The sequence below is a fragment of the Acomys minous genome (assembly GCF_964271855.1).
Source record: "Acomys minous genome assembly, chromosome: 3".
Classification (NCBI taxonomy): domain Eukaryota; kingdom Metazoa; phylum Chordata; class Mammalia; order Rodentia; family Muridae; genus Acomys; species Acomys minous.
The window spans coordinates 54,378,789-54,405,977 of record NC_140485.1 but is presented as its reverse complement, the minus strand read 5'-3'; the positions used below and the strand labels follow the sequence as shown (position 1 = coordinate 54,405,977).

Sequence of the window (27,189 nt, the reverse complement as noted above, 5' to 3'; positions counted from 1 at the left end):
GCTGGTGTGTCTGTGTACCACTTCTGTATGCTTGTCTCCTTCTGAGACCAGATGATAGCATTTGATCCCCCTGGAAGTTACAGGTAGCTGTGAGCCACCATGTACGTGTTTGGGAATCAAACCTGGGTCCTCTAGAGAGCAGCCAGTGTACTTAACCACTGAGCCATCTCTCCAGCCCTCCAAACCTTTTTGAGACAGGGTCTCACTATGTAGCCCTGGCTGGCCTGGAACTCGCCGTGTAGACTGGGCTGGTCTCGAACTCACAGAGACCCACTTGCTTCTGCCTCCTGAGTGCTGAGATTAAAGGTGAGCACCTGACATGGCTCCTCTCCTGAATCTGGCTTTCCTCCCAGAGTCTCAGAGGTACTCACTCTGACTGGCCGCGTAGACGCTGTCAGCTGCAACAGGGTCTTCCTTCACAGTCTTTGAGCCGGAAGAGAATGCAGGAAGGCAGGGCACAAAAGAGCCCAGCACCAGAACAAAGCACAAGGCTGCCACCTAGTAGTGGGCAGAGAGCAACCATCAGATCTGGGGCAGGGCAGGCCTACAAGACTGGCCACCCCCAACTCTCCTCACCCCAAACCATTGGATGCAAAAGGTTCAGTCGTCCCCCTCCCCTCAAAGCCTCCCCAGAGCTGGCTGCTTCCTGGAAGTGGAGTCTCTTGCTCTCCTGGAAGCTCAACCCAATCTAGGGAACAAGAAAGGCAGTATCAGAGAGCAGAGGGAGGGGCTCTGTGTAGTTCTCACCCACAGGGAGAGGGGTGTATTGCCACAGTACAGTCTCAGCTCCAATGAGGCCCTGCCCTCAGAATGTCACCTGGGAGGTGGCCGACTAATAGAAGAGAGGCAAACAGAAGCTGAGCCTATCCTAGGTGTCCTCTGAGGCTCTCCTTTACTTTTTTTTTTTTTTTTTTTTTGGGGGGGTTTTCGAGACAGGGTCTCTCTGTGTTAGCCTTGGCTGTCCTGGACTCACTTTGTAGACCAGGCTGGCCTCGAACTCACAGCGATCCGCTCGCTTCTGCCTCCCGAGTGCTGGGATTAAAGGCGTGCGCCACCACTGCCCGGCCTATTTACTTCTATCACCTATTCCCTCCCCCCCCCCCCAAAGCTACACTCCTGAATCTGTAGAAGCCATATTTCCAAGGACCCGCCCCTCCCTAGATTCAGTGGCATCAATCACACATCCGTTAGAACTGGCCTGGACAGGTCACTGGTCCCTTCAGGCTCTGCTCACTGTCCTAGAGAGCTGGCCACGAGAAGAGCGCCCCCTTGTGGCCTTGTGCTAGGGAGTAGCACTTACCATGAGGCAAGTGCCAGTCTGAGTGGCTGCCATCTTGTAAGGCCTGGAGATCTTGCTGGTGACCAGAGTCTGGAGTTTCTGCAGCTGCTGGAGCAGGGTCCTGAGGAAGGCACAGGAGTTACTACGTGGGTTCAAGCACAGCAACCATGTCTGCATCCTGGCCTCTCCTGAGGGGCCTTGGCTGGCTCCTGACTGGGCCTCTATGCTTAGGTACCCATTGAGGTCAACACACAGAAAGGTCACCTCCTGCTTGGCCTCCTCTGCAGCCTGGCTTGGGAACCTGGGACCTGCCTCATTACGGGAAGCTGGGTCACCCTGCAGAAGCTTAGGGGCTGCCTAACTCTTGCTCCGGACTCTTCTCAGAAAAGGCTGGATTTCTTTTTCTTATCCAACACCAGTCACAGACACATGGACCTTCCTCCTTTGCACCCATACAGTACCCTGATTCCACAAGAAAGACAGCTGGCACAGCGTGTAGTGCAGTCACTAAATGGCAGCCATCGCTTATGTTAAATTTACTGCTGTTTTTACTATTATCTCAGCACCTGTAACATGTTAGCTTTATTTGTGGATGTCCGTGTCAGTCTCTATCGCTAACAGAGGGCAAGAACTAGGTATTACCCAGCATGGGTTCCCACACTTGTTAACAGTTAATAGAGCTCTTCTCCACCCAGCTGTGTTCATGCAGTTCCTGAAGTGGACAGCAGGTGGCGAAATAACCCTAAAGCTCTGAGTACTTGGCAGAGGTGGCGAGGTACAGTTTGAAGGCTCCGCTCCTGCTCTGATTGGGAATGGGGTGGAGTCGCGGATTCTTTCAGCCAATCAGGGCAGTGGTTGGGTTCCGCCCCGAGAAGCTGGGTCAGAGGAAGGAAAGAAGAAAATACAGGGCCAGGTTTTCCCGAGGCGGGAACTGAAGGATGTCTTGGTACAAGTTCAGGGCTGAGCAACGACACAAAAAGACCCTGTTTCCAAAAATTGAACACTCAGATTAGGCTAGGCGGTGCACGCCTGGAAGAAGCCTTGGATTGGACTAGGCACTCAGAGGGTGGAGGAAGGAGGATCAGGAGTTCAAGGCTAACCTCAGGGACGTAATGAGTCTGCAGTCAGCCTGGCTACAGGAGAATGTGTTTCAAAAAGTAAACAGGGGCGGTTAGATGCTCAGCAAGTAAAAGCGCTTGCCAGAAGGCCTAATGGCCTGAGTTCTGTCCCTGGTACCTACAAGATGGACAGAGCGAACTGACTAGTTTAAGTTACCCTCTAACTTGCACAGGTGCATGCACACGTACGTGTGTGTATGCATGCACATACACAGTAAATAAATAAACGTAACTTAAAACTTTTTAAAAAATTGTAGCTGGGTGCTAGTGGCACACACCTGTAATCCCAGCACATGGGAGGCAGAGGCAGGCAGATCACTGTGAGTTCGAGGTCAGCCTGGTCTACAAAGTGAGTCCAGGACAGCTAGGGCTATACAGAGAAACCCTGTCTTGAATAAACAAAAAACAAAAAACAAAAACCAGGAAAAAAAAAACAGCAAACAGACAAAAACAAAACAAAAAAACCCAATAAAAACAAACAAACCAAACCTAAAACTAACCTAAAAACAAAACAAGGGAGCTTAGCATAGTGGTAAAGCATTTGCCTGGTGTGTACGAGGTCCTGGGTTCAGTCCTCAGGATAGCTGGGAGTTGGTGTCTTGTTTAGGATTCTACTAAACACTACTGTTTGCGTTATTGTAATTACTCCTGGAAATTAATATTAAATACCTGTGCGTTCATGCCTCAGAGTATTATCTAGGATTCAGAACAATATTAGGAAAGGGACAAAATCAACAGGTGAGCATTCTTTAATGCCACACACCATGTTGGTTTTAGTTGTTGTCCTGTGAGCCAATGTTGCTGTCATATTCTGGTCAGCAAGAATATTGAGGCCCAGAGAGGTTCACAAGAAACAGCAGAGTCACACACAAAACAAAACCAAAACCAAAACCAAAACAAAACAAAACAAAAAAACCAGCAGAGTGGAGCAAGAGCCTAAGCCCAAAGCTGTAATTTTTATGCTACATGCCAGGTGCCATGTGAATTTCCTGACACTAATGTTTCTCAAACTCAATGCAACAGAGTTGTCCAGAAGAGTTGTTAAAATGCAGCTTGGGAGCTGGGAAAATGGCTCAGCAGGTACAGGCGCTATCTACCAAGCATGGGGATCTGTGGTTGGATCCCCAGCACCCACACGAAAAGGCAGGCATGAGCCAGGCATGGTGCACACCTTTAACCCCGGCACTCAGGAGGCAGAGGCAGAGGCAGAGGCAGAGGCAGAGGCAGAGGCAGTTGGAGGCCAGCTTGGTCTACATAGTAAGTTTCAGGACAGCCAGAACTAAATAATAGAGAGACTCTGTCTCAAAAAACAAACAAACAAACAAACAAAGGCTGGGCATGGCTGCTATAACCCCGAGGGAGGGGGGGCAGGGGACACAGGACACAGAGCCAACTTAGTCAGTCAACCCTTGAGTGTCAGATTCAGAGAAAGACCCTACTTCAGATGATAGGGTGGAGAACCATCAAGGAAGTCACTGGATATGGGCACACACACACACACACACACACACACACACACACACACACACACACACACTATGTGGATTCTAGGCCAGCAATCTTAGTAAAGTCCAGAAATTCCTGATTTTTCACACGTTCTCAGGCCTGAGTAGCAAAGGTCCAGGCTAGCTGATTTAGCAGGCATGGCGACTGCTTTAAGGGCATGCTAAAACACTGGTTGAAGGGGCTGGAGAGCTGGCTCAGTGATTAAGAACACAGGCTGCTCTTCCAGGGCACTTAGGCTCAGTTCCCAGCATCCACACGGCAGTTCAGAATCACTTAGAACATAAGCAGGGGATCCAGCGCCCTCTTCTGGCCTCCATGGACACTGCATGCACATGCTGCACAGACATATGCAGATGAAAACACTCATACACATAAAACCACAAAGCAGAGCGACGTTGACTGCAGCCAGGACCTAGCTCTGGGTCTGAGGATAAGCATTTATTTGCTTTTGTTTTTGTTTTTTTGAGACAGGGTCTCTCTATGCAGTTCTGGCTGTCCTGGAGCTCCCTAGGTAGACCAGGCTAGCCTTGAATTCAGAGATCTGCTCGCCTCTGCTTCCCAAGTACCAGAATTAAATGCATGAGCAACTATGCCAGACGAGGGAGAATAAGCATTTCTAGCCCACTGAGAGCGGATGCTTATGTTGAGGAGCACACCTGGGAAGCTCCCGCCCACACACTGCACGGTCTTACTTGGGCATCTTACCAGCCTGCCAGATGTGTACTTACTTGGGCGTCTTATCAGCCTATTAGATGTGTACTTACTTGGGCGTCTCACCAGCCTATCAGATGTGTACTTACTTGGGCGTCTCACCAGCCTGTCAAATGTGTTCTTACTTGGGCATCTTACTGTCAGATGTCTACACTTATGCGCAGTTAAGGACAGCTGGGAAGCCAGGGGCTTGCAGGACATCACAATTCCCAGGTAGTGGGGTACATTTTGGGGTATCACCCTGAGCTGGCTATCCGTCTTCTCCCCCTGCCTCCCAGAGCCAGCCACTGCCTTTAGCGGGGCACACGGGACACGGGGGACACAACTCACCTGTTGGCATTCTCTAGGGTTTCCACCTTCTTCCACAGCTCATTGTTCTCTGATGTATAGGTCTCCACCCTGGAAAGGTTAGGTAGGCACAGGCTCGGAGCACGCCCACAGCCCCTGCCTACCGCCGTCGCGCCGCGCGCGAGCCAGGGAGCCGCCGGGTGAGGCCAGCGCAGCAAGCTGAGGTCCTGGCCCCGCTCCTCCCGAGAGAGACACTTACTTCTTTTCTAGACACTCCACATACTCCTTCTTCTTGCGGCGGCTCTCCTGGGCCGAGATCTAGAGAACGGAAGTTCCAAAACAGGGGTTACCGTGGTGATGTTTCCACTTCCTAGATATTCCCAATTTCAGAGCTGACATCTCCAGGGGCCAGAGGCCCCTTTCACTGGAAAAGTCCCCAGAGTCCTAGGGTAGGGACGGCGGCCCCAGCCTTACCTTGTTCTTAATTTTCCTGCGTACCCTCTTCAAGGCCTTCTCCTCAGCCTTGGTGAGGGGGAGTTTGGTTGGGATGGGGTAACCCTCGGCGATCAAGGTTCGCTTCTCTTCTTCTGTCAAGAGCAGTGGCCCTGATGTCCCCTGTAGTTTCTGAAGAAACCAGACAACTCAGGGTTCAAATTCAAGCCCTACTGTGTACTTACTATCTGTGTGCTCAACTCTCTGAACCTTGGTTTCCTCCTTGGAAAAGAGGAGGGGTCTGAGTTGAGCCCAGTTACGTGTATCAAGTGCTGGAATGGCTTTGGGGGGCCCCTTCATCTGTCCTACCCTAGAATCCACAGCCCCAGAGCTCATTTACCCAGGGCCCCCTAAACAGAACCCTCTCAGGTCCCTCCACACTATTTCACTTAGGAGGATCCATGCCCTCCCCAGACTTCGGAGTCTCTTCCATGTTATCCCCAGACAATGCTCCGTAGAGACAGCCTGGGTCACTTGCCAGGACTCAGAAATGTCAGGCTGTCTCTCACCTCAGCTCCACAACAGTGTGGCTTCTAGGCTTTCTTGGACCTTGTCTTACTTACTATCTTTGACTTCTATTCATCTTGAGGCAGAACTGCAATATTCTCCCTCTTTCCTGCCAAATGGGCACCTCCCTGAATTTGATGGGCTAAGTGTCAGACTTGGGGCTCCCTGACCTCCATTGGTCAGGGCACTGGGTGACCCTGCTCATCACCTCCCCTCCAGGGCCAGCCCATCCCTCGTTGCTTACGTGAGGGGCAGTGAGGAGCGGAGAGGTGGAAATGGCCGTGGAGGAGCGGGCCATGGGCCGGACAGGGCTGGAGGGTGGCAGAGAGCGGGGACTCTGGGAGCCGTCACTGTCACTGCCATGGCTGCTGGGGGGTGTTGGAGGCATCTGTACGAGGTCCTCTGTGAAAAGTAGAAGTCTAGGTTAGTAGGGTTGCACCCCATCTCTGCTCTGACATCATGAGAACAGCTAAACATAGGCTGTGCCTGCTCTGTCGCTGTGGGTGGGGGATGGGGGATGTGCTTATAGGCCATTGGCCTTAGCTGGGATGGCAGAAGCTCCTTGGCAGGGCTAGGAAGACACCTGGTAGCCAAGGAGATGATTGCTGACTACTGCTTATCTCTCCCAGCTCAGAGAAAGCCCCACCCCTGCAGCCTTGAAGAGGCAGCCCTGGGCCACATGCTTCCCAGCTACCTGCAGCTTCACAGGACTCAGGTTCTTGTTTGTTTGTTTGTTTGTTTGTCAAGACAGGGTTTCTCTGTGTAGCCTTGGCTGTCCTAGACTCACTTTGTAGACCAGGCTGGCCTCGAACTCACAGTGATCCGTCTGCCTCTACCTTTGCTGGGATTAAAGGCGTGCACCACCATACCTGGCTAGGATTATGGTCCTTTAAGCCCTAGCTCTGTAAGCCCAGAGAGGAGTAAGGTCTCAAACCAGCCCCACGGGACTCAGGCTGACCAGTGTCCTCTCATTTCCTTTCTCTGACTCTAAAATACTGATCTAATTTCAGGGTAATGGGATGGATGGAAACAGAACAAATGGATGGGTGGGTGGAGTGATGGATGATTCATAGCTGAATGGATAGATGATAGATGGCCAGACAGATGTTTGAATGGATGGATGGATGGACAGATGTTTGGATGGATGGATGGATGGATGGATGGATGGATGGATGGACGTACAGATGTTTGGATGGATGGATGGATGGATGGATGGACAGATGTTTGGATGGATGGATGGATGGATGGATGGATGGACGTACAGATGTTTGGATGGATGGATGGATGGATGGATGGACAGATGTTTGGATGGATGGATGGATGGATGGATGGATGGATGGATGGACAGATGTTTGGATGGATGGATGGATGGATGGATGGATGGATGGACAGATGTTTGGATGGATGGACGATGTTTGGATGGATGGATGGATGGATGGATGGACAGATGTTTGAATGGATGGATGGATGGATGGATGGATGGACGGATGTTTGGATGGATGGATGGTGGATGGATGGACAGATGTTTGAATGGATGGATGGATAGATGGATGGACAGATGTTCGGACAGGTAAGTGGCTAGATGGGAAAATAGATGTGTGGAGTGTTGAGTGGGCGGTGGATGGAAGGAGAGATGTTTGGTGACTGTAAAGTGGTCTTCAGCTAGTGAGTGGATGGAAGGAGGGTCAGCAAGTGCTGTGAAAGGCCTTGGTAGAATCATGGCAGTTGAAGACTGGGTAAGAAAGAATGGAAGAAAAAGAGGTAGTACGATGGATTCAGAGCAAGAGACTGGGAAGGTGAGAACATCTCGGGGAGAAGTGGGAGTTTTGAGAGACAGGGGTGGTCTGGATGAAGGAAGTAGGGTGCCATCTGTCTGTGATCAGAAAGCCTCTGTCTTGTACATACTTACCTGGTGTCACTTTGAGAAACTGGCTCACTTCCGGGGGCTCTGCCTTGATCACTGGCAGCTGAGTCACTTCTCCTGGGGCCTGAGGAAGGGACAGATCCTGCTCCATCACCTGCCCCTGCGATGCCAGATGCCGTCCTCATCATGCGGCTCACCCTCCTCCCTCCCTCAGGCTGGAGATTTGTCCTACATGGTCGGAGGGACGGCTGACCTCAGGAGTTCTGGGCTCAGCCCAGAGGGAACAGAGAGGCAAGTCCTCATGCTTGGAACAGCCACACTACACCCAAGAGCAGAGAATGTGGCTCCACACTGCAGGTCAGAACTGAATCTCAGAAGGGAGGTTTCCTAAGGCACCTGGAGCCACACTACCTCCAGGGATAGGCCGATGTTTCACTAACTATGACAGCCATGTAGGTTTGGTGTGTGGTTGCCATGAGCACAGGAGGTCATGTTAGCCCCACTGTAGCTGTTGGATGAAGGAGAACAATAGTTCAGGAGGAATTAATTGGCCAAAAATCAGAGAAAGCTGCAGGAGCTGAAATGTGACGTGGATTCTGGGATACAAATGGGGGTTGAGCCTACCCCAGGAAGCTTGCAGCTTCCCTTGCACAGTGAAGGTGGGGGGCTTCAAGTAAGGCATGGGTGAAAGCAGGTGTACATTTTTTTTTTAAACAAGCATGTGTCCTATTTCCTTAGATTCCAAACAACTGTTCTAGATGGGACTTCCGGAGCATGCATGTAAGTGGTGGGTCTCTGAGGAGGGTGTGGCTCTTGGGACTGGCTCTCCCCAATGGGTCTGCTGCCTGCCAGCCGAGATCACAACACTATGTCGGAGACACAGAGCCCTAAACATGGGGCAACGAGGGAGACGTAAGGAGAGTGCAGGACGTCCAGGAGCTCAGCCGTTTCCTGGTCTATACACAGCTCGGTGTCAGCATGACCCACGAGGGGACGCAAGGGGAGTGTAGATGGTGGCAGCCCTGGCTAGGGTGGGAATCCATCCTCCACTCTAGGGTCTGACAGGTTCCTCCTTCTCTGCTATGGTCCCTTCTTCCTTCCCATTTTGGCTGAGCCAGTTCTGGAGAGTCTGAGGATCAGGCTGGCTGTCAGTCAGCCTTGCAGGCAGGGAAGGGTGGCCTTTCTTGTTTATGGCCACCTACTTTGAACAGGTGATCCAGGTGGCCAGCAAACAACCCCCTAGCCTCGGGTTTAGTGTTTTTTTAAACTATAGAGCTTTAGGCTGTGTAGCTTGCACCTATTTTACAAAGAAGGAAGCCGAAGAAAAAAGAGAGACGGCAGCGTGCCTGGAGCACAGTTAAGGAACCAAACCTGACCCAGCAGAGCCTCTCCCAGAAGCCAGTGGTCTGAGCCTCATTTCAGGAAGGGTCTTGGGCTTACAGCTGTTACCTATACACTCTAGAAGTGGAGGTAGGGATTGTATGAGTGTGGATTATTAATTAAATACAAATAACTAAAATACAACATATTCTTTTTTCATTTACGTGTTGATCTTTCTCTGAATCCTGAAACTTAAAAGAGAAAGAAGTATCCTGGGCTATCTCCTTTTCAGATATCCTTTTCATGGAAACTAACCATTAGCTCCACCTGGTACCCTGCAAGCTTCCTCTGATGAGGGAGGGCCCAGCATGCTTTGAGGCACTGCTTTGTGCTTACTGGAGGATGGTGAAGGGATGGATGGCCAATGTAGGAGGCAGAGGTCCCTCAGACCCCAGGGTTCCTAGTTCATGAAGCCCTGGGGTGCAGTCTAGGCCCATGGGTGTCACTCCCCTCTGTCACTTCCTCCCTCCCTCAGCCCCTGCCAATAGTCCCTAGGCTCACCTGCTGAGGGATGGGCAGCCTAGCCATGGGGCTGAGGCCCAGCAGTGGCGGGGTGGCCATGGCAGCAGCGGCAGCAGCCATGGCAGAGGAGGCAGCCAGAGGGTCAAAGGGCATCTCCGGGCTCTGCTCCTGCTTCACCATAATGGAGCACAGTTTGTGTCCCAGTGCCCAGGCTCCATGTTCCACATCTGGGGGAGGGTGAAGCGGAAAGGTTTCAGGTTCAGGGAGTTCCCAGGGCAGACAGCTCTGACCTACCTCTTCCTACTTGGTGGGTGCCCTGGACTGAGGAGTGATGTCAGAGTGCCCTTCTGGAAGCATGCAGGAAGGCTGGGGCACTCTTGTGAGGCGAGATGAGTGGGCTGAAACTGGACGAGGCAAGAGCATTGTTGTATTCAGGCCCCGACCGAACTGCCTCTGCACCTCAACCTCTCCTGACCTGCTGTGTGACCTCAGGTAAGCTGCTTATGCTCTCCGAGTCTCAGGCTTCCTCATCTTTACACTGAGGAAAGTGAGCCGAGGAGATGGCTCAGCCTGGAAAGGGCTTGCTGTACAAGAACCAGGACCTTAGTTCAGATCCCCAGCACCCATATAGAAAGACGGACACAACAGTGTGTGCCTATCAGTCCAGAGATGCAGGGGTGGACATAGGAGGACCTCCAGGGCTTGCTTGCCAGCCAGTCTAGCCAATCAGTGGGCTCCAGGTTCACTGAGAGACCCTGTCTCAAAAAAAATAATGGGAGAGTGATTGAGGAAGACACCGGATATCCAGCTTTGGCCTTGCCACGCAAGGGAACACATATACGCACAGATAAGAACACATACAAACACACATGGAAAGGAAAAATAATCAGGCTGGGCATGGTGGCGCACACCTTTAATCCCAGCACTAGGGAGGCAGAGGCTGGTGGATCCCCATGAGTTCAAGGCCAGCCTGGTCTACAAAGTGAGTCCAGGATAACCAGGTCTGTTACACAGAGAAACCCTGTCTCAAAAAACAAAAACAGAAAAGAAAAGAAGAAGAAGAAGAAGAAGAAGAAGAAGAAGAAGAAGAAGAAGAAGAAGAAGAAGAAAAGGAAACGAACAGGATAGACCTAATAGGGAGATTTTAAGAATTACTAGTCTAATGCTTGTGAACACTTAGCAGAGTGCCTGACAAGAAAGGAATGTTCATTAATCAGTAACCAGTGTTGCCACAATTATCGCTAATCAGTAAATAGTGTTCTGTTGAGCAGTGTGAGAACACTCAGGAACAGGGATGGTGGAGTGAGAAAGGTTGGCAGGCACCACAGCCTGGAAGCTGCCCTGGAGCTGTACCTCTAGCCAAAAGTGATGAGAGGCCACAGAAGGGTTTGGGCATGCTAGGGTTCCTAACTTTATTATGAATTCTTATTATGTTAAAATTGTGGTGTGTGTGTGTGTGTGTGCGTATGTGTGTGTGTGTGTGTGTGTGTGTGTGTGTGTGTGTGTGTGCTCGCGCGCACGCGCGAGTTGCAGGTGCCTGAGGAGGCCAGAAGAGGGCATTAGATCTCCTGAAGCCAGGGGTACAGGTGGTTGTGAGCCACCAAGATGGGTGCTGGGAAATCCAACTCGAGTTCCCTGCAAGAGCAGCACAGGCTCCTAACCTAGTGGCCACTTCTGCAATCCTTGGACTCTTCATTTAAAAAGCACAACTCTGGCCTGTTCGCCCATCCCAGCCACCATGATGTGAAACACTCTACTGCACCCCACACTTCCTGCAAGGATGGACTGAGGGCTGGCTAAGTGGAGCTTCTGAGGATTGAGATCCAGGGACTTCTAAAACAGAGGTTTCCTAGCAGTGAGTGAGCTGAAAGTCACGGTTGTGACTGAAAACATGTTTGAAAAAGAATCATAGCCAGTGAAATGGCCCAGTGTGAGGATCTGGTGACCTGACAGTTTTTAAGCCCTGGAATCCACATAAAGATATGAGAGAGAGAGCACACTCCACAAAAAAGTTATCCTGGGAGCTCCACAGGTGATCTGTGGTACCTGCACACCTTCATCCTACACAACATCATCATCATCATCATCATCATCATCATCATCATGCAGGAAGGCCATGTGGCCTGGAGCAAGTGTGAAGTCAAGATGTGTCCAAAATCTGAAAATCTCAGCTCTTTTTTTGTTTGTTTTATGTTTTTTTGAGACAGGGTTTCTCTGTGTAGCCTTGGCTGTCCTGGACTCACTTTGTAGACCTCAAACTGGCCTCAAACTCAGGGGGATCCACCTGCCTCTGCCTCCTGAGTGCTGGGATTAAAGGTGCGCACCACCACGCCCAGCTCAAATCTCACATCTTTATTGGGGGGTGGAAACAAAGGCTATATAAACCTTGGGAAGTGAGGTTTTTGGGGTGAGTGTACATCATTGTCTAGGGCTGAGATGCTGGGAATGCTTCATTTGCAAGGAGAGGAATTCCAGGGGCTTGCTAGACATGTCCCTAAGGAGAGAGAAAGTTTCACCTGAAACCTGACCTCAGGCTATATGATCACCTCAAGGGCATCTGAGGTGAGGGCATGCTGGGACATATAGGCCCAGAGCAAGGAGGAAGAAATCTTACTCCTATTGCTCTCAGAATGAGATTTTTGGGGTTTGGACACATCTTGACTTCAATAACAATAATAATAATTTTAAGAAGCATTTGCTGGCTGCAGTTTCTGGTGGTAATATTTGGAATGTGGCCATGGGAGTGGATGGCTGACGCCTCTCTTACGTTGCCTGATTTCCCAGAACTGTACGGAGGGTAATGACATCCGTGTGCACCCTCAGATTAATAGTTTCATAGATCAGGGCCTCCTCCTTAAGAGAGGCTCAGTTGCTTGTCACTTTTAGATTTGAATGTGAGTTGTGAACCCCAATTATATGAAAGGAGCAGACAGACCAGCTATATGTGTCGGGGTGGGGGTGGGGGAGTCACTGTGATCGAAGACCGACAAGATACGGGAGGGGGGAGGTACATGGAGGGGGTGAACGGTGCAGGGGGAGAAACTGAGGCCTGAACAAAGGCAAACAGAGCGGACAGAGAAGAAAGAACTCGGGGTGGGGGGGGGAGTTGGCTTTTGTTTGCTGTTTGTTTGTTTGTTTGTTTTTTAGACAAGGTCTCAAGTAGCCCAGGCTGGCCCTGAACTTGCTGTGTAGCAGAGGATGACTCTGATGACTTTATCCTACTTCCTCTGTCTCCCAAACATCAGGATTACAGGTGTGTGCCACTGTGCCCAGTTTATGCTGGGACTGGGGGGTGGAACCCGAGGCTTTGCCCATACTGGGCCACACCACACGTGACATTAGAAGCAAAGAAACAAACTCTGCAAGACTCAGTGGTGGGGACTCAGGCACGTGGGAGGATATTTAGGTTTTCCTGTGGCAGAGTCCATCTCCGAGCGTGTAGTCATGTAAGTGAGTCTGTTGGCCTCACCCGGGCTTTAGGGCTGGCATGCCTCAGCTTTCTCCTGAGCTATGAGTGTCCCCCACAGTGGGGCAGTGCTGTCCACTGTTGCAGCACTAGGCAGGAGCCAGGAGGTCAACTTGCAGGAGGTGGTGTGGAGGGGACTCTGAGGTCCACTATGGGTGTGGAAGGAACTCAGTGGCTGCCTGGTCCCACCTCAGAGGCCAGGCTCCTCCCTGCTGGGAGCCTGAGAACCCAGCCCTGGGCCACAGGCAGCTCTTAAGGTCCAGGAACACCCACAGCCTTCCCAAATTACAGAGCCAAGCTGTGGGTGTCCGGGAAGCTGCCCCCACAAAGGACCACAAACAAATTGCTTTAAAAATAGACCTGGGGTGGCTGTGGAGTTGCTGAGCCAGCCATCAGGGTGGATGGACGTCCTGTCATCCACCTGTCATGGTCATCTGTCATGGGATGAGAGGGACGGCCCGCCCCCCCCCCCCCCCCGGCATTGTATCCCTGCTCTTGCCAGGCTGGGGTCCGAGGGCTCACAGAGGTCCAGGAACTTGGCAGCTGCTAAGGTGTGGTGAGCAGCTGGGACCTCAGCAGTCACAAACTATGGGACCTCCTAAAGCGCCAGAATGTGTTTCTTCCTTCTTGGCAGGAAGGACAAAGGCCAGTTTCCACCCTTGGAGAGACTATAGCACAGACCACTCTAAGACTGCAATGCTCATGAGCTACCAACGATGCTGGGAAGGCACCGTTTTCTCCCTCATTTAAGATAGGACAATCAAGAGTTAATCAAGTGACACCCAAGGCCAACGTCCTCTGGAAGGGAAGATGAGCAAATTTCGTTTATTGTTCTAGCTTCTCCTAGAGTTAATAAGACTTTAATGTCCACAAAAACCCAGTGATTTGTTGTTGATACATATCCCATGCTGGGCCCAGACCTTGGAATATATATCTTCACTCTTGTCCAGAACTTTCAGGTATATATTACTTTTATCTTAAAGAACTTTTCCCTTGGATTAAAAAAAATATTTTAAATTATGTCTATGTGTGTGCGTCTGTGTGTGAGTGCAGGCACCCTCAGAGGCACTGGGTCCCCTTGAACCTGGAGTCACAGCCCTAGAGTCAGGTGCTGGGAACTGAACTCAGGTCCTCTGCAAGAGCATATGCACTCTTATTGTGGAGCCATCTTTCGAGCCCCTATTTTCATCTTATAATCAAGGAAATGAAAGTCTGTAAAGGTTACTTTACACAAGGCCATCCATAAGCTGATGGGAACACCAGGGTGCACATCTGATTCTACTGAGTCCTCAGCACCCCAGCCTTCGCCTCCTCTGGGGGCTGCTAGACAGACAGAAGGAACTAGAACCAGCTCTCTACTCTGCATCAGTCTGCGACCGTGAACCAGACAGCTCTACTCATGTGAAATCTTTCCTTATGGATGAGATGGGGATTATGGGAGTCCTATGTCGCCGGGACATTACTCAATACAAATAAAACAGAAACAGGGACCCTGCAGGGTCCGTGAAGACAGAGCGCTCTACACACACACACTGTTGTCCCCAGAGGTAGATGAAGATACTGAGGCTTCTTAAGATTAAGAGACAGATCTGACGGGTGGACAGATGACTCGGTGGTTAAGAGTACCAGCTGCTCTTTCACAGGACTCAGGGTTCAAGTCCTAGCACCCATATGGTGGCTTAACAGTCTGTAACTCCAGTCCCAGAGTTTTATCACGCTGTTTTGCATGTATATGATTAACATATATACGTGTAAGCAAAACACCATAGATAGAAAATAAAAATAAATTCATTTAAAAAAGAGACAGGTCTATTGATCACTCAGGAAAAAAAATTGCCAGGATCAGGACTACCTGTCTTAGAGAAAAGCTGGGCGGACTAGGTGGTAGTTTGAGGTGGGGCACAGTATGGGTCTTACTTGCTAGTTACCTTCAAGGAGCAGTTTCGAAGCAGAGGGCTGCCTGCTTCAAAGATGGGAGATGGAAGAAGGGGTTGAGACACTGAGCCCCACTTTGGCAGTGGAAATTGGAATAGGGCTCCTGAGTGGTACTATTGGAGGCTGTCAGGTTAAAGAGACGGGGCGCTTCTAGATTCTTTGCAGTTTGCCTGTATTTATGATGATGGTCATTGTTGTTATTCTGAGGTAGAGTCTAAGTTGCAATCCAAAGCTAGGTAGTCCTGGCCTCGCACTCACCAACCATCCTACTTGAGTCTCTCCCCCCCACCCCCCCTCTCTCTCTTTTAAAGACAGAGTTTCTCTGTGTAGCCCTGGCTGTCCTGGAACGTGCTCTGTAGATCAAGCTGGATTCAAGGTGCTGTGATTAAAGGTGTGCACCACCACCTGACAACTTTGAGCTAATTGTCTTAGTCTCCTGTGTAACTGAATTTCATTTTTAAAAAAAAATATTTATTTGCCGGGTGGTGGTGGCACACAGCTTTAATCCCAGCACTCGGGAGGCAGAGGCAGGTGGATCTTTGTGAGTTCGAGGCCAGCCTGGTCTACAAAGTGAGTCCAGGACAGCCAAGGCTACACAGAGAAACCCTGTCTCGAAAAACAAAACAAAACAAAACAAAATTTATTCATTCCTGTATGAGTGCTCTGTTTGTATGTTCATCTGTTCACCAGAAGAGGGCACCAGATCTCATTACAGATGGTTGTGAGGCACCCTGTGGTTCTGGGAATTGAACTCAGGACCTCTGGAAGAGCAGCTAGTGCTCTTAACTGCTGAGCCATCTCTCCAGTCCTCATTTGTTGTTTTGTAGTTTGTGTGTTTGGAGACAAAGTCTCACTATGTAGCCCAGCTAATCTCAGACTTACCATTCACCCGCCCAGTGCCCTGAGTATTAAGTTCCAACATGCATCTCCATGCTGGGCTGGCTGAAGCTCTGTGTTTATTATTGTTGCTGTTTATTTTACTTACTTATTTATTTTTAGACAAATGTTCTCTACATAGCTCTAGCTCTAGCTGTCCTGGAATTTAATATGTAGCCCAGGCTGGCCTTGAACTCCTGGAGATCTGACTGTCTCTGCCTCCTGAGTGTTGGAATGAAAGGTATGTAAACCATACCCGGCTCTTTGTGTGTGTGTGTGTGTGTGTGTGTGTGTGTGTGTGTGTGTGTGTGTGTGTGTGTGTGTAGGGGGGGGGTATGCAGGGGCAGGGGCAGGTGTATGTGTGTGTGTTTGTGTCTGTGGAGGTAGAGGTGGGTGGGTGTTACGTGTTTTGTTCTGTCGCTCTCCAAACTATTGTTTGAGGCAAAGTCTCTCACTGAACCTGATGTCCCATTCCAGCTGAGCTGTCTGGACAGCAAACCTCTAAGATCTTCTCCTCCATGCACCTGCCCCATGGTTGTGGGACCCACCGCGCTACCCAGCCTTAACGTGTCACTGGAGAGTCAAACTCACGTCCTTGGGCTTGAGTGGCAAGGGCACATCACTCTCTGAGCCACCTCCAGCAGTTCTCTGACAGGCTGTCAGTGACACTGTCATCTAAGGATGCTCTTTGTAAACTGCTTGTTGATTTAAGACAGGGACCACTCTTTGGGAACTGACCAGAAGCTTCCTCCCTCCTGGGCCCTTGCACATCTTACCTTGGGTGGTGTCCTCCATCTTCACGGGCACAAGGGGACTCTGGGGTGCAGAGTCCCCACTCAGGGAGTAGCTATGCTCAGCCTGGATCCCTGGAGCAGGGGAGTCCAGTTCCATGTCCAGCAGAGGGCTCTTCTCATCCAGCACAGGGTCATCAAAGAAGCTGCTGAACAGGTCGTTGGAGAAGTCCTCCATGTTCTCCACGAAGTGGTCCAGGTGCTCCGGGAAGTGCTAAGGAGGGAGGAGAAACCTCAGTGTGGTTTGCAGAGGGGGCACAGGTGCTGCTGTGATGGCTACCTCCTCATGGCATCACTACCCAGGATCAGTGTCACCAGCTCCAACTCTTTTCCTTCCTCCCTCTCTCCCTCCTTCCCTCCCTCACTGTCTTTTTAATTTTATTTGTTGCTGGGCACTCAGCACTCAGGAGGCAGAGGCAGGTGGATCTCTGTGGGTTTGAGGACAGTCAGGGGTATGTAGAAAGACCCTGTCTCAAAAACATTTGTTGTTGTTGTCGTGGACACTGCCATCGTCATCATCATCACATCATCATCATAGTGTGTGCGCACGTGTGTGTGCATGTGTGTGTGTGTGTACATGCATGCCACAGCATATGTGTAGAGGTCACAAGATAACTCTGTGGGTTATTTCTATCCTTCCATCTCTATGGGGGCTGCTAGGCATGTAAGACAGGTGCCTCTATTCCCTGAACACTCTCACCAACTTCCTCACCTTCAAAATTTCTATTTATTAAAAAAAAAGGGGGGGGGAATCTGGAGACATGGTTGAACAGTTGAGACCACTGGCTGCTCTTGCAGAGGACCCAGGTTTGGTTGCCTGCAGTCTGCATGGTAGTTCACAATTATCTTTAGCTCCAGTTCCGGGGGATCTGATGCCTTCTCCTGACCTTCATAGTCACCAAGCTCACATATAGTGCACATACAAACATGCAAGCAAAACACTCGCATGGATTATGGAAATAAATATTATTTTAAAAATAAAAATGGATGGAACCTGGGAAACCAGGTTGACTCAGACACAAATACTCATAACACATATGCATGCACACATGCACACATGTATGCATGCACAGAGGAAGTGGCACAGACGGACAGAAAGGGCAAAAGTCACAAATAATGCCTACGAAGGACATGGAGTGGGTAGAAAATGCAATGTGAAAAAAGCCTGGCACAGGGAACCTTGTAACCTTGTGGTTCCTTCCACGTAATTTGTAAAAGTAATTTTTATTTTATAAGTGTAGCTCTGATTCTTTTTTTTTAAATTTATTTAATTTGTATACAGTATTCTGCCCACATGTAACACCTTTATGCCAGAAGAGGAAACCTGTTCTCATTATAAATGGTTGTGAACCACCATGTGGTTGCTGGAAACTGAACTCAGGACTTTTGGGAAAGCAGCCAAGTGCTCTTAACCTCTGAGCCATCTCTCCAGCCCCTTAGCTCTGATTCTTTAAAGATTTATTTATTTATTATGTATACAATGTTCTGCCTGCATATACACCTGCACGCCAGAAGAGGGCACCATATCTCATTATAGATGGTTGTGAGCCACCATGTAGTTGCACGGAATTGAACTCAGGACCTTTGGAAGAGGAGCCAGTGCTCTTATCCTCTGAGACATCTCTCTAGCCCCTACTTTTTTTTTTTCTTTTTAAAAGGCTTACTTATTTTTGTTTTCTATGGATGAGTGGTTTGCCTACAGGTGTGTCTGTGCAGCTTACATATACCCGTTGCCCATGGCAGTCTGAAGAGGGCATGGGATCCCTTGGAAGGTGAGTTACAGCTCATTGCTAGCTCACATGAAAGTACCGGGAGCCCTCTGCAAGAGCAGCCAGCGGTCTTAACTGCTGAGCCATCTCTCCAGCCTTTCCCACCACCTGGATTTCTTTTTGTTTTGTTTTGGTTTGGTTTTTCCAGACAGGGTTTCTCTGTAGCTTTGGGCTGTCCTAGACTCACTTTGTAGACCCGGCTGGCCTCGAACTCAGAGGGATCGCCTGCCGCTGCCTCCAGAGTGCTGGGATTAAAGGCGCGCGCCACCACACCCCGGCACCACCGGGATTTTTGATGCAGGCCTGGAACTCACCAAGTAGGCTAAGCTGGTTAGCTCGGCAGGATTCCTCCTGTCTCTGCCTCGCCATTCTGAGATGATGACAGGGGCTACCATGGCTCTTTTAGGTGAGCTGAAGGGATCTAACTCAGGTCCTCATGGATTTTACTGACAGAAGTAGATTTTGGAGAAAGCCCTGAGTGAGTGAACTCCTGGGCGAACGCGTATTTTGTTTGGCATGAGCATAGCCATGTCGAGGTCTTCAAGGCCTCCGACCCATGGGACAATTGACAAAGCTGCAAGAGATAGGGCAAAGCTTTTCTCGGGAGTCCAAGCACGAGACAGTCTATCAGTTACTGATCAGTGTGTGCAAAGACTAGCACCTGCAGCTTTTCTCTCCGGAATGTTCACAATTGAACTGAGACTGCGCAAGTCCAGAGACCTCCTACTCAGACTAGCTAGCCCCGCCCCCTGTGCTGTACTTTCCGAACACTCTGAAGTTTCGAACACTCAGGCTATGGCAGTAATGGTAGCAGAACCCCACTCGCTCCCCCGGTTTCACTATGTGTGAGTCTGTGTAGCTGTCGTGTATTCTTTCTCTCAATACCGCCATAGTTTCAGGACCTCAGCCCTTTTCTGGTTGAGGCAACTGTGAATCCCCCCCAACCCACTACCTGCCTGATTTTATTGTTATTTCATGTACATTATCATTTTTCATGTGTATGGGTGCTTTGCCTGCGTGTATGTACATGCACTCTGGTGCCCCTGAAAAGGGAGCCAAGAGGGCCTTGGATCCCCCTGGAACTGGAGTTGCAGATGGTTGCTAGCCTCCACACTGAGAGCAACTTGGCAGTAAGTGCTCTTAACTGCTGAGCCATCGCTCCAGCCCACCTGCCTGCTTTTTTGAGACAGGGTCTTGTTACGTAGTCCAGGCTGGTTTCAAACTCATGATCTTCCTGCCTGAGGCTACTGAGTCCTGGAGTTTCAGGCATCTACCGTACCCTGATCAAGCTGTTCTTTATTCTAAGGCTGCAGAGCCACCTCACCGAGGCTTGAGTCCCGGCCTGGCCTCAGTCCTCCCAGCTGTTGATGCAGTCCCTGTGAGCTGCGAGTGGTGAGTCACTAATGGGTTATGGCATCGATTTAGTGGGTCATGACCAGAAGTTAAAAAGTACACTTAGAAAAAATTTCCTTGACACACAATAATTGTACATATCTAGGGGGCAGACTTTGACATTTCATTCCATGTGCCAATGCGCAATGCACAGATTGGGTTAATGGGGCATATCCATCCCCTTACACCTGTATCCTTCTTGTGTGGAGCATTGAAAATGCTGACTACTAGCAATTTTGATACGTATATGTAATCATTGCAACCACAGCTACCCTACTGTGCTACAAAGCATTAGAACTGGCTCCTTTGATGCTGTACTCGCATCCCAGCCACCTACTCTCCCCAGCCCCTATTTTCCCTGCCAGTCTCAACCCCTGGCAACCACCATTCTGCTCTCTGCTTCTACCACATATAGGTGAAAGCATAACGTCTTTATTTTCATCTGGGGCCTTGTGTATGCTAAGCAGGTGCTTTATAACTCTAAGTTAGATGAATTGGCCCCATGTCCATGTGGGCATTTATGACCAGAATTTAAGAAAAAAAATTAGAACAGAACAAAATACAAAATAACTGGAAAATACCAGAATGCATTTTATAGACACTGAAGTAAAAAACCTGGCAAAATATTAATCTCAGTTATGCATATGCTTAGTAAAAATAGTAATTGTGGGAAAGCTAATTAACCCATGTTTTAACCTCCTCTGTAAATCCTGGGGCTAATAGTAGTTTCTACTTGCTAAGATTACTGTGGTGGTTAAGCCAGTCCATATGAGTTAAAGTTTAGGATAGTCCCTTGCATAGACATAAGTCAAGAAAGGTCATATCATTAATAAAACACTCCAGGGTCAACACACAGTAGGTACTTTTTTTCCTCTTGAAGTCATAAATGTGCAACACAGTGTTACTGTTGTTCATGAGTGCATTTGCTGGTTGGTTGAATGAGATGGGGGGAGGGGAGAGTTGCTTCAGACTCCATATTCCACCTGGTGAATGCAAAAAGCTGGCTGTGGGATTGGCTGCAGGACCAGAGTCCTGGCTCTCTGCATGCTGAATTATTAGGGACAATCTGCTTCGGCATAAGGCTCAGCACCAGATGAGCTGTCTTCAAGGAGCAGAGAACCAGCCAAGGTCTGGAACTGTACAGATTTGTTTTCAAGCCTTAGCTCCATCACTTGCTGACTCTCTAAGCTTCTCTGTGCCTTGGTATCCTCATCCAGAAGTGGGAACTGTAGTTCCTACTCCCTAGCATTGCCATGGGGTTCAAGTGCTGGGTGGATGCCTTGAACGCACCTCAGATGCTTATAAGGATAAGAATGTACGTGAAGCACTCAGAGCAGCACTTGGTGGGCAATAAGTGCTAAATACTTAGTAGTCATTACTATGAACACAGCAGCCCCACACTCTGGGCTTGGGATCTATAGAGGGACGTGGTTGGCGTTTCTCCTCTGAACAAGTGTGATGAGAGATTCTAGGACAAAATGAGTCCAGAGACGCCACTATTATACCCCTTTGGTCCCATTTCTGTTCTTCCACGGATCATCATTATTCTATATTTTCTGTTTTACTTAAATCTCACAGAGCTTTTATATATCCCCCACCCTGTCTGTACGCTACAGTGACCCTGAACTCCTGATGCTCTTGTCTCTACAGAGGGAGAGGCTGGGGATGGAACCCAAGGCCTTATGCATTCTAGGCAGCCACCCTTAACCTGCTGAACCACGCCCTCAGCCCCTGCATCATTTCATTTAAGAAGTACCATTCCCCAGGAGCAAAGGTGTTGTTTTGCATTTGACTGATAGAGTGCCCGACAGAGCCAGAAAGTGTCTATGGTCCCTCACTGCCCGCTCTTCCTGTTTGGAAATAACCTGGCTGCTGCCAGATTGTCTACTCATGGAGACATGTCTGGGGCTTTTTCACCTGCTAGACACTCATTCAGTAGGGATGCAGGGTGCAGGGCCACACAGAGCCTTGCATCTCAGAGCAAGGCCACTAGTGCCTTAGCTGTTCAGCAGCGCCGGGGGTGGGGTGGGGTGGGGGTGGTACAAAGAACTCAGGGTCTGAACAAGTTTCTAGAACAACAGAGTCTCCAGACAGAAGGCAACAACCATCCTCCCTAGCCAGGACTGAGAGGTCCACATCCGCAGCAGAACCAGGCTAGCCCAGCTGGGGGCGCTTCCTTCCAGTCGAACTCGGGGGATGGGGGTTGGGGGCGCTCTCCAAGGCTGCGGTGGGGCCCAGGGGAGGGGGTTGCTCAGAGCTGGGAGAGCCGTGAGTCAGCGGCCACGGCCACGGTATTTCTCCAGCAGCTGTTCTGCGGGCGATAAGGGTTTGCCAAGCCCCTTCCTGGGGGCCTGGGAGAAGACAGTTAGCACCCTCCAGGCTGGAATTGGGGGGGAGTCCCTGAAGCGTCCAGTTTCAGGAAGATAAGCAAGAAGGACCCCCATTAGGGATGCCCAAAGGAACTTGCTAAGGGGCCTCGGTTGGCCGGGTGTTGTGAGACGCCCCCACCCCACCTGCTAGAAACAGCAGCCAAAGCTCAGCAGGCTGGAGCTTCCAGGGCGGTGGGAGCCAAGTAGAAGAGGGCGGCCAAGGGGCAGGCAGGGTGGGGTGGAGGACGCTCCAGCGCTCAGTCCTCCTTGCCCAGGGTTCCTGGAGTGCTGAGTGGGTGGTGGTCGTGTCACATCGCACCTAGACCCATCTGCCTCTGGTGGGAGCGTTGCCACCAGTAGCTGCTCACTGGATACCGTAGCCTACTTCCATCAGATTTCTGGCCTCTTGCAGCCGCTCAGTTATGCTTTGAGACAGTAGGAATCTGAGAAAGTTAATGGTCTATGCCCCTTAACCCGTTTACTAATTAGAAAGCTAAGGACCAGAGAGAGCAAGCCATTTACCCATAGTCACAGAGCGAGTTGACAATATTTCAGACGAGGTTCTCCGCAGCTCTGGGATTGAGCTGCGAGGGAAAGGGGGCTCCCCTGGGTTCTCTATACTCACCTCCCTCCATCCCCTCAAAGCTCACTCTAGAGATTTCAGACCTTCTCAGCTCTGGCCTCGGTCGCTCTCGCCGGCTATCCAGCCCTCCTCTAGCTCACACCGACACTCAAGAATCAGATTTAGGCTGTCTGATGGAAACTGGGGGTGGAGCTGAGGGTTGTGGGGAGAAAAAGACCAGTGGCTAGGAGTTCACAGAGGGTCTCGTTGGAAGAGGGGGCAGTGTTCTGTTAGGGTGGGGAGTCTTTGGGGGTGCCTTTCCACACAGGCAACCGAGGTGGAGAGCCAGAGGAGACATTTCCCTCCTCAAAGACTTTTTCCTACACCTGTGCCAATATCAGCTCCTTCGTGGCCGCCACGCGCAGCCGGCGCCGGCTCTACTCTCTGGAAGGAGAGATCCCCAGCCCTCTGGCCCTCAGGCTCGCATCCCGCTCCCCAGCTCAGCTGCCCGCCCTTTACATTTTAGGGGTGGAAAGGGGTCCTGCTTGCTCCGCGCCGCAGTTACGTGGCTAAGCCAGCCTCTTGGGCCCCACCCCTCGCAGGAATCCCGCTTGCTCATTGGTTGGAGCGAAGGAGCTCTTGGCCAATGAGAGAAGGCTGCGAGCCCCACCCGCCTTGTCTGGAACGCGGCTGCGCAGAGTAGGGCTCTAGACCGGGAAACTTGCGGGGCGGTGGAGGAGGGCAGCCAAGTCCTTCGTCTAGAGCAGAGCTGAAGTGGCAATTCCGCGGTATCCGGAGACCCTAATCAGTCGCGTGGCGAATGGAGAGAGAGAGCAACTCACTTCTATCCAGCTCTGCTTCTCCCCCTCTTCCAGTGATCTTACCATGGGGTGGCATGGATGGACAGAAAGGCACCAGCCCCTGGTGTGAGAGGGGACGTCCCCAGGGTTATACAGAATAAGCTTTAGCTCCTTTCGGAGACTCTTCCCAAACCCTTCCACGGGGGTCACTGCAGATAGTGAAAAATATCTGGGCGCAGCGGCGGGCTCGGGTATGCGCACATACAGCCACTGTGCGCCCCTTCCCTCAGACCCCTGCTCCTCTGACACCCGCATCCCTAACCTGATTTCTGCCCCAACCACAGGTCCAGACAGATTGAGCCTGTGCTGGGTGGGGTAGACCCAAGCTGGCCAGGCTGAGCAATGGGATCAGGGTTAGGGGAAATCCCCAGCGAACATTCCTTCTGAGAAAGTGAGCTCTGGGAAGAAGTGGGAGGGGCGTCCTCTCACATGTCCCTCTTTCTCCATCCGAGGGAGGGCTGCAGACACACTGACCCATACATTCCTGGACTGTTACTTGTCTAGTGGCCACTAGATAATTGCCTCCCTCAGGCTCAAAGGCCACCACTGTGAGTCACTGCTGTGTCCAGTGTGGGTGGGAGTTGGCTTGAGGCGGGACATGATCAAGACTTCAGGGAGAAGTGACCTCCTAGGTCCCCAGTAGTCAGCAGATCTCCTTGTCCTGAAGCATCACCATCCAGGTATTTGAGGGTCCTAAAAGACTAAGAACTTGTCTTCTAGGGCTGGAGAGATGGCTCAGTGGTTAAGAACATTGACTGCTGTACCAGAGGTCCTGAGTTCAATTCCCAGCAACCACATGGTGGCTCACAACCATCTATAATGTGATCTGGTACCCTCTTCTGGCCTGCAGGGGTACAAGCAGGCAAGACGCTGTATATGTAATAAATAAATAGATCATTAAAAAAAAAAAAAAGAACTTGTCTTCTAGAGCTAGGCTCTTGGCTGCCTGGGAGAGGGGAAGAGACGCTTGGACCCAAACTCAGGAGGCCCAGATGGAGACCTACCTGGCTCTGCTCTGAGGCCCAGTCAGGGTCAGGTGGTGTGCCCAGGTTTCTCCTGGGTTAGTTTGTGTCCCCTGAAGGGAGTTGTCAGGGTCCTTTGTCCAGCCTTTCTGGGCCTAGAAGGGGTAAAACCTCCCTGGAACCCTCCTGGCAGATGTGGGTTACAGAGAGTCTGTTATCCTAACACCCTCACTATCAACCCTTCTCCCTACAGACTGAGGAAGGGGTGGTGCTCAGACGTCCTGTTTTTCCCTTATTGAACTATTAACCATAAGACCTAAGTCCGAATAAACAGGAATGCCTCTGTAAGTGCATGTGTACGAGTGCACACGTGTACACTGTACCACAGACCTGGGCTGGGAGGCACCTTCCACTCAGGGAATCCTCAGTTCTCTGCCATGACACAATGAGAGATGCAGAGCACCCCCACACTGAGATTTATCCTGCACAGTACAGTCTGCCATGTGTATACTACCACCCCCTGCACCCCAGTTTACATAGGTGGGACACTATCAGGCAGTAGCACAAGCCTGGTGAGGACGTTCATCCGATGGGATCAGATAGACACCAAAGGGCTGAGGATGTGGCTCAGAATTAGAGCACTTTCTAGGTGTGCATGAGGCCCTGGCTTCAATCACCAAAAATATCCACCAAAAACTAGGTTTGGTGAAGCACGCCTTTAATCCCAGCACTTGGAAGGCGGAGGCAGGTGAATCTCTGTGAGTTTGGGGCCAGCCAGTGTTACACAGGGAGACCCAGCTCAAAAACCAAAACAACAAAAAGCGCACCACGAGAAACTGACAGTCACGGCCACATGCAACATCTCATGGGCCCAAAAGATGAGTGAGCTAAGCCACGTGCCTGAGATGACTGAATCATGTGAGCCCAAATGAAAGAAAATTTGGGAGTCCTAGGTTTTTTTTTTTTTTTTTCTGGAACAATCTCAATCTCAGCTGGGACTGGAGGAGTGGCTGTCTCCTGGGATTTCAGACTAGAGCTTTTTTTTTTTTTTTGGTGCCAACATGGGCTGGAAAAAGAGAAGAGTGGGAAAGCTGGCACCCACTGCAGGCTACTTCTGTGCCACCTCTGCAGTCCCCATCTTGGTAGTCTAGCCTTCTGCCTTTCCCTGGGCAGGCCACAGGTTCCTCAGTCTTCTAACCAAGCGTCCCCTGTGCTGTGGCCCAGCCCTGAGGCAGGCGCCAGGCACTGTCTGGGCAGGAGGATGCTATGGCAGTGACACTGCCCAGGCCTCAGATTAGCTGTGACTGGCACCGCTGAGGGATGGCGGCTCATGGGAGGCTGGTCTATATGCAGAAGCCAGAGGATCCCTTCGGGACAGCTCAGGACACTGAAGACCAAGAGCCAGAGCTGGCACTGGGGACCTCTGGAGAATAAAGGCGTGCAGCGGCCGCCATTACCCACCATACCCACATCCTTCCAGCTTTTGCTGACCCACCGACTGAGACACGAGCAAGCAGGCCTGCTTCCCATTCTAGAAAGACTCTTTAACATGCTGTGGCTACCTCTTTTACAAAGGCAGGTCCATATTTATGAACATTTTCTAGAATTGTCATCTCCCAGACCCTAAAGCAGCCATGCCATTCCCTTGCTCAATATTCAGCCGCCATGACTCCAAAGAGCCTCTGGAATAGTCTATGTTCCATAGGGTCGCTTGAAATGACCTCTGACTGGCTGTGCTTAACCCTCTCCCCTTCCCCTCCTTTCAGACCAAGCCTTGCTATGTAGCCCAAGATGCCCTCAAACTTGCAATCCTCCTGCCTCAGTCTCCCCAGAGTTGGGATTAGAGGCATGGGGTACTGTGGTCAGCCTGCTGGGCTCAGTTCTTTTGGGGATAGCCGGTGACTTGTGTGCTCAGACCTTTGGAGACTGGCTGAGTGGGTGAATGAAGGCATTTGCCAATCAGCTAATGGACCAAGGCCCCTTCTCCTGCAGCAGAGCATCTAGGATTGAGCGCCCTGAATTCCGTTCTGCTGCTAGCCGGCTCCTGCTCCAGGCAGAGTTTCCACTGGCCTGGACTCCCTCCCTGGGTTCCTCCCTGGGGAGGGGTGTGTGTGTGTGTGTGTGTGTGTGTGTGTGCGCGCGAGAGCGTGTGTGTGCCATACCCATTTTTCACATTGTTCTGGCCCAAGGCCTTTTTGTGTTTAAGCCAAGACAAACCAGTTCTGTAGGGTACGCAGACCCCACTCAGCTTTGGAGAAGCAGTCCTCAGGCACAGGCCAAGTCCTGTGAGTACACACAGGCCCTGCTGCTCGGCTCGCCCGATCTGCTCTTTTTGGGTCCTGACCAGCTGGAAGATGGTCCAGGCTGGAGCCTAGCACTTGGCTCTGGATTGCAGCTCTCCTGGCCTCTTTCCTCTCCTCGGCACGGTCGCTCTTCGGCTTCTGGCTTCCTCATGGCCCAGCCTGTCTGAGTTGTCCTCAGGTTTTATTTTTGGAACAAGTGGCATTTTCTCTCCTTATATCCTCCTTTCCTTCTGGGAAGGTGTGGGACCCTTGGGTTCCACTGGGGATCAGGCTGTGGCTTCAGTGCCTGGGTTCTGG

General features: G+C 50.8%; 1 protein-coding gene across 3 annotated transcripts in view; it reads right to left on the bottom strand.

Moving 5' to 3' along the window:
• CREB3L1 (cAMP responsive element binding protein 3 like 1) overlaps positions 1-27,189 on the bottom strand; it is a 45,246-nt gene that overhangs the window by 4,254 nt on the left and 13,803 nt on the right. For 2 of the 3 annotated variants that reach the window (XM_084777344.1, XM_084777343.1), the window contains exons 2-10: positions 16,661-16,889; positions 9,647-9,834; positions 7,811-7,925; positions 6,146-6,303; positions 5,377-5,526; positions 5,162-5,220; positions 4,945-5,013; positions 1,301-1,400; positions 372-498 (exon numbers count right to left, since the gene is read on the bottom strand). In XM_084777344.1, the coding sequence (XP_084633470.1) occupies positions 372-498; positions 1,301-1,400; positions 4,945-5,013; positions 5,162-5,220; positions 5,377-5,526; positions 6,146-6,303; positions 7,811-7,925; positions 9,647-9,834; positions 16,661-16,889 (1,195 nt within the window). The remainder of the gene's footprint in view (positions 1-371; positions 499-1,300; positions 1,401-4,944; positions 5,014-5,161; positions 5,221-5,376; positions 5,527-6,145; positions 6,304-7,810; positions 7,926-9,646; positions 9,835-16,660; positions 16,890-27,189) is intronic. The other variant, XM_084777345.1, reaches the window with a different exon arrangement.